The sequence below is a fragment of the Trypanosoma grayi genome (assembly GCF_000691245.1).
Source record: "Trypanosoma grayi strain ANR4 Tgr_914_V1, whole genome shotgun sequence".
Lineage (NCBI taxonomy): Eukaryota > Euglenozoa > Kinetoplastea > Trypanosomatida > Trypanosomatidae > Trypanosoma > Trypanosoma grayi.
In genome coordinates, this window is record NW_008826533.1 from 1 (window position 1) to 6,777 (window position 6,777).

Below are 6,777 nucleotides of genomic sequence, written 5' to 3' on the forward strand. Positions count from 1 at the left end.
CTCCGCCTCCTTGACTCACCACACAGCTCCTCCTCAGTCTTGCTCTTCACCGCCTCCTCTGCACCCACACGGAGTTCCTCGCATCTCTTCTGCGCAGCCCCCGCAAGCCTCGCCGCACCTCCGTGGCCCTCGCCCACAGCACCACCACGCACACACATTCACATCGCCGCCCACACACACCGACAGCAACAGACACACACAGGCCAAAGGCAGCCGCTGTGCAAACCGTCCACGCAGCACGCACTCCCACAGCAACACCGTCAGTCAGGCAGAGTCGGTCCGCAGCTCAGTGTGCCCACGCAACGCAGTGGCTCTCGCACCACGCGTTGCCATCGCACGGGAGGAGAGAACACCCTACTGGAGGTGCCACACCAACATCACAACAGCCACGCAGCACACAGCAGTGAGGCCAGAAACATAATTGCACGGACAGCACCACCACTCACACAGACGTCACTCCCTGACGCCACACGCACAGATGCACTTGACGCAGCTCAACACCGCAGGCGACAAGAGCAAATGCGGTGAAATGGAGGGAAAACACCACAGCTGCACATCGTCCCAGCCGCACAGGGACACCTGCACTGCTCTGCCGCTCAACGCCACTCACTCACACCTTAGCCGCACCATCACAGCGCCCCTCAGCCAGCAGTCGCGGCACGCAGTCACTTCCACGAGCGCAGCAGCACTGCCTACACAGCAGCAGAGAGAGAGAGAGGAGAGAGACAACGATGCGGAACAGTGCACACACCGCAGGCACAGCAGCAGCAAGACTCCTCGACATTCTTCCACTCTCAGATGTTCAGAACAGACACCCCAACACCCCCGAAACAAAAGAAGAATTAAAACAGTTCTTATCTCTGAAAAGCACTCCACCGCAAAGCCCAAGTGGCGTCAGTGCTCCATCCCGTCACTGCGATGGCGCAGCGGAGAGGCAACAATGAACAAAAACAACGGGGGTGAATTCACCATACGAGCCATCCCCGCAGCAGCGGAAACTTCTTCACAGGCATCTCATTAATCCCGCTGCGGGACCAAATGCATTTCCCCCCACCCACCCCACACACACAAGCACGCATACTTGAGGACACGGAACATGCGGTGGTGCGGGGTCGTGCACTTCCTGTGGAGCCGCACGCGTCCGCCAGCCCAATGGCGCCGCACTGCACACTCCGCCACAGCACCACTCCACCGCTGTGCTACGCAGAGCACCGCAACAATAAAAAAACAACGCTTAAGCAGCGGGTGGCACACAACCCCGTAGAAAAAAGAAGCCCAAACCCAAAACAAAGAGGGGGATGATGTACGCCCAACAACGGACAGCCGCCACGCATTCCTACAAGAGCCAGGGCGAACAAAGCACACACACACACACACACACACACACACACAGCGGGGAGAGCAGCACCACAAAGGCAACCTCCGAACAGCAGCAGACCCACATGCGCATCGTGGCGCAGCACACACACACAAGAGAGGCATTTAGAAGAATACTTCAGAGAAGGCCCTCTCATGTGGGCGGCGCACAATCATGTGCCAAGCAAAGCCCATTACAGCAGTGAGAGAGATGCGCCGTCCTCGTTGGATACAGAGCACAGGGAGTATCCTCCAAGGGGGATTAGGTGGCGCGGGGGAAACAAAAAAGAAAAGAAAATGAAACCAAAAGTAAAGTAAACCAAAACATGTTAGTAAACAATCTCCAGGGCAGCACACACAAGCACAGGGTGTATGCGTCCTCTCCGTCTGCAGACACAGCTCAGCAGACAACCAGGAGGCCCAGCACACCAACAACCACCAGCAGCAACGGTGTACGCACCCACAAAGGACTGACGCTGCTGTCCGCGCTAGCGATGCCCTGCAGGGGGTTGTTTGCATTGGTGTCAGGGGCATTCTTATCAGCGGCATCAGTTTTCCTACTGTTGTCTGCAGCATTGGGACCCTGAGCACTGACTGTGGAGCCGCGTGTCGTGTCATCCTCAGTTCCGGAGGTGCCGCTTCCGCTCGTTGTTGTGATGCCACCCAACTCCTTAGGAGATTCTGAAACACTGTCTTGTGGTCCCTGGGCTTCCGTTGTGCCGGGGGCATGCGTCTCAGTGGTAGATTCAAGAGATACGTCAGTTAGCTGATGATCAGAAGACTTCTCAGAAGTGGAAGTGCTCCTCAGTGAATCCTGTGGGAGACCGTGACCGGGCGCTACTTCCCTGGCCTCCCCTGGCCGTGGAAGTTGGGCAGGATGCGCATCTTCAGGTGAAGCGTCAGGTACCTTCTCTCGGGGTTTAAGAAGCTTCAATGCAACTTCAATGTCCTTGAGCCGTGACTCAGCACTGCTGACGGCGTTCGAAGCTTGTTTAGAAGCCTCGTTGACTGCACTTGAAGCCTTCTCAGCATGTCCCACTGCGGCCGTTGTGAATCCGACAGCTTCTTTAGCAGCCTCCGTTAGTTCCTGGGTTACTGTAGACGGTTTAACGGCAGTCTCATCGTTGACGGATTTGTACGCTTTCTCAGCGCTGTCCATAGCTTTAAAAGCAGCGCCGTCCTTCGTCGCAGCGTTTTTGGTCTCTTCAGCGCTATTCTGGGCTAGTTTCAGCGCAGACAAAACTTCTGATAGGTCCTCAAACGCCTTTTGTGCACGCTCTGCTTCTTCGCTGAGGACTTCATCCACTTCTTCCTGTGCACTGCCAGCCGAGTTCTGCGCTGCCGTGAACAACTGCCCTGCCCTGGTCGTTGCTTCCACTGCTTCCGTAACCTTCTTCCCGATCAAAATAACGCATTTGAACGAAGTGTTCGTCGTGTCCTTGGCGGTATTCACCAAGCCGGCCACACCATCAATATCCGCCAGTTTATTACCCGTCTTTTCCTTCACAGCGGCATTAAGCGCAGTTGCTGCTTGTAACGCCGTTTTTGCTTCAGCTTCGAATTGCACCGTTGCTTGCTTGATTGCTTCCACCTTACTCTTGGCCTCATTCACCGCTTCCTTGGCCTCAAGCGCTTTCCCCTTCGCCTTCTGCAGGGCAACAATCACTTGCTCCTCATCACCGATGCCCTCAGTAGTGGCCGCTGCACAGCCACACACGCAGCACAGCACGACGGCCACCACAAACAACGCGGGACGCACCACCGCCGCCATCATCACAGCCCGAGGCACACTGGTCTACAGAGGGGGAGGGACGCACAGCGGGGTACACAAGCACAGCAGGGGAGAGCAGCAGCGCACCACACAACTCAACGGACAACTAGAGGAGTAACACATCACTCAAACAAAACATTAGTGGCAGAACACAACGAACCACACAAAAACAAAACCCCAACAACCCCAAATGGAAAAAGAAGAAGAAACGTGTCGGCTCCAGAGCCAAGTGGGCTGGTCTGCAGGGGTGCACACACACACAAAGATGAAAAGAGTATCCCCCAGCAGGAGAAACAGTTAGTGGGCGGCGCACAGCAGCGTGCAAAGCAAAGCCCAAGCAAGAAACGAAAAGAAANCCCCCCCCCCCCAAAAAAAAGGAATGAAACAAGCTGCAGCAGCCAAGGGGGTTAGCCTGCAGAGGTGCGCACACACACAGCAGCACACAATGACCACAGAGGCCACTTCACTCAACAGCAGTCGTCACCATCAACAGAAAAAGAAGCCCAGAGTGTCCATTGTTACAGTTTAATTCAAGCTGATGCATCGGCAGTAGCACCTTCGTGTGCGAAGCAAGTAAAAAGATTATAAGAAAAGAGACACAGCCTTCGTTTGGCGGTATTCGGCACAGTAAATACCGCCGAGGGTCGGTGCATCATCACGCACCCAGCGAGCCAGGAACACTGAAAGCAAAACGAAAAAAAGAATTGGTTTATAACGTGGTGCATAATGAACTAGTAGTAATGGCAGCCTGTGATGATCGTTACGCTGCTCCCACAGTTCTCACAACATAGCAATGTGGGCGATTGCTCCCAGAAGCAGCGGTGCCGCACTGACAGCCGCAATCATTGCGCCCGCATCCACATCCTTTTTCGGTGACACTTCGGCAATCAAAGGCTTCGGGGCGGTGGCCAGTATCTCTCCTATGGTGGGCTTCTTTCTATCTTCTGTGGTGAAAGCAGCATCCTGCGAAGGGGTCTCGGTTTCAGCAAAAGAGCTGTCATCCTTGGTATCAGCTTCAACGGTCGGTGCGCTCTGCGCGTTACTTTCAACGGCAGACAGGGATTTGGGTGAAGGTGTCTCCCGCCCTGCCTCGCCCAGATTCCCTCGCGGTAGGTTGTTTTCTGGAAGTGAAGTAGGACCGGCCACGCGTGAGGTAACTGGTTCATTCTCGATGGCAATATTGCTCACAGCTTTCGTCAGAAGTGTCTTTAGACCAGAACCACCGCTGCCCTTTATTGTAGTCGATCCAGTTAGTCCTGGTGCTGAATCGATGCTCGTTGTATCTTGATTTCCAACATCGTGCTTACTTTTCTCAAGAACATATTCCATTTTCTGTTGACGCAGATCGTCTTTAGTCACACGATCACGGCACCCTGATGATAATATTTTGCCAGGTGGCTTTTTTTCCGGGCATTCCTCTTTGTTTTCTGTTTTCGCAGTCTGCCCCGTTGTGTCTGAAGACCCGAATCCATCCGATTGTCCTTCTGTAGGATTGTTTCCATTCACCCTCACTGTTCCATCACCGCTTGGCGTAAGGCTCTCTTTAGACCCGCCTTCGAGCCGGCCGGAGTCCACACCTGATTCTGCTCCTCGGTCGCCCTTCGCAATCAAAGAGATTTCTCGTAGGCTCCCAGTTGTAGCGCACTCACCTTCTAAAGTTTTTTTTGGATCACGGCAGTCCGTAGATACAGTCTTTTGTTCAATAGGTTCTTCGTGCAACTTGGCAGAAGAATCTAATTGACCTTGCTCCATATCACTCTCATTGTCTACATTGTCTCCTTCAGCCGCTACAGCCAGCTGTGCTTCTGTACCCAGAGCCAATCCTGCTGCAGGCTTCCGGTCCTCCGCCGCAGCCCTGCTGCACGCCCAGCACAGCGCGAGGACTAACACAAGAGACACGTGCTGCATCCGCATCGTAGTCGCCGTCAACATCACACGCTGAACTTCTTCCTGTACAAGAGACGTGAGGGAGAGAGAGAATCGCACCCACAGCGGGAAGAGCAGAACCACACAGACCACCTCCCAGCAGCAGCAGCCCAACATGCGCATCGTGGCGCAGCACACAGACAGACACACAAGAGAGACATTTAGAAGAATACTTCGGAGAAGGCTCTCTCATGTAGGCGGCGCACATTCCTGTGCCAAGCAAAGCCAATTACAGCAGTGAGAGAGATGCGCCGTCCTCGTTGGATACAGAGCACAGGGAGTATCCTCCAAGGCGGATTACGTGGCGCGGGGAAAGAAACAGAAACAGAAAGAAAATGAAACAAAGAGTAATCCAAAACATGTTAGTAAACAATCTCCAGGGCAGCACACACAAGCACAGGGTGTATGCGTCCTCTCCGTGTACACACACACAGAGCTCAGCACACAGCCAGGAGGCCCAGCACACCAGCCACCAGCAGCAACGGTGTACGCACCCACGGAGGACTGACGCTGCTGTCCACTCTCCGGGCATCACTCAGGGTGTTGTGTACATTGATGTTGGGAGGTATCAGTGGCGCATCAGCAGCTTGGGAAGCAGCGTTCTCCAGGGATTCTGCGGCTGTCTTCTCCTCCGATGGTACTGATGGCGACTTTTCTGTGTCGGCCGCCGCGGTGCCCGCTTCTTGTTGGTCAGAAGGCTTCTCACCAGTGGAACTACTGCTCAGTGGTTCCTGTTGGAGACTCTGGCCCTGTGCCTCGTCCTGTGACGGTTCCGAAGGTGAAGGTGGCGGAGAATCAGCATCTGAAGGTGAAACCTCAGATTCATTCTCTCGTGTTTTAAGAGCCTGCAATGCAACGTCGATGTCCTTCAGCAATGACTCAGCGCTCTTGACGGCTTTATCAGCGTGTCCAGATACTTCCTTGACAGCAGCTAAAGCTCCATCGGCGCCTTTCACCGCAGCCTTTGTAAGGTCAGCAATTTTTTCTGTTGCATCCTTTAGTTCCTTGGTTACAGATAACGGTTTTGGGGCAGTTATCTCTTTGAGAAAACCAAGCCCCTCATCAGCGCTGTTCATTGCATAAAAAGCGTTGCCCTCTGTCGTCGCAGCCTTCTTTGCTTCTTCAGAACATTTCTGGGCTTGTTTCAGTGCCGTCAGCACTTCTGATAGTTTTACGATTACGTCCGGGGCGCGCTTTGCTTCTTTTGTGGCAACTTTTCCCACATTATCCGAGGCACCGCCAGCCATCCCCTCTGCTTCCGTGAACAACGTTCCTGCTCTAGTCGTTGCTTCCACTGCTTCCGTAGTCTTCTTACAGAGTAAACCAACGGATTCGTGAGACTTCTTAGTAGCGGTCAGGGCGTCATTCGCCAACGTGGCCACATTAGCAGTATCCTTCAGCTCACCATTATCCTTTTCCTTCACTTTCTTATTAAGCTCAGTTGCTGCTTTTGATGCCTTGTCTGCCGCAGTCTTGAAGTTATCCGTTGCTTGCTTGATTTCTACAACCGCGTTCATGGCGTCATTCACCGCATTCTGGGCATCAACCGCCTTCTTCCTCGCATCCTCCAGCTCAACCAACACGCCCCTCCTCTGCTTACTGCCACTCTCAGCAGGGGCCGCTGCACAGCCACCCATGCAGCACAGCGCGACGGCCACCACAAACAACGCGGGACGCCCCACCGCCGCCATCATCACAGCCCGAGGCACACTGGTCTACAGAGG

At 54.2% G+C, this 6,777-nt stretch overlaps 5 protein-coding genes across 5 annotated transcripts; 2 read left to right on the forward strand and 3 right to left on the reverse strand.

Annotated features, from left to right (window-relative positions):
• DQ04_09141000 (hypothetical protein) lies at nt 1-528 on the forward strand (the record flags this gene model as incomplete). The annotated part of the gene is made up of 1 exon (XM_009315824.1): nt 1-528. A coding segment is annotated over one exon (528 nt), but the record flags the coding sequence as incomplete, so codon positions are not given.
• A 1-nt stretch (nt 529) lies between these two features.
• On the forward strand, nt 530-1,021 carry DQ04_09141010 (hypothetical protein; the record flags this gene model as incomplete). Its single annotated transcript, XM_009315825.1, has 1 exon — nt 530-1,021. One exon carries the CDS (start codon nt 530-532, stop codon nt 1,019-1,021), a length of 492 nt encoding a protein of 163 aa, XP_009314100.1.
• A 735-nt stretch (nt 1,022-1,756) lies between these two features.
• On the reverse strand, nt 1,757-3,130 carry DQ04_09141020 (hypothetical protein; the record flags this gene model as incomplete). The annotated part of the gene is made up of 1 exon (XM_009315826.1): nt 1,757-3,130. One exon carries the CDS (start codon nt 3,128-3,130, stop codon nt 1,757-1,759), a length of 1,374 nt encoding a protein of 457 aa, XP_009314101.1.
• A 777-nt stretch (nt 3,131-3,907) lies between these two features.
• DQ04_09141030 (hypothetical protein) lies at nt 3,908-5,059 on the reverse strand (the record flags this gene model as incomplete). The annotated part of the gene is made up of 1 exon (XM_009315827.1): nt 3,908-5,059. The coding sequence occupies one exon, from the start codon at nt 5,057-5,059 to the stop codon at nt 3,908-3,910; it is 1,152 nt and encodes a 383-aa protein (XP_009314102.1).
• A 431-nt stretch (nt 5,060-5,490) lies between these two features.
• On the reverse strand, nt 5,491-6,747 carry DQ04_09141040 (hypothetical protein; the record flags this gene model as incomplete). Its single annotated transcript, XM_009315828.1, has 1 exon — nt 5,491-6,747. One exon carries the CDS (start codon nt 6,745-6,747, stop codon nt 5,491-5,493), a length of 1,257 nt encoding a protein of 418 aa, XP_009314103.1.
• Between the last annotated feature and the right edge of the window lie 30 nt (nt 6,748-6,777).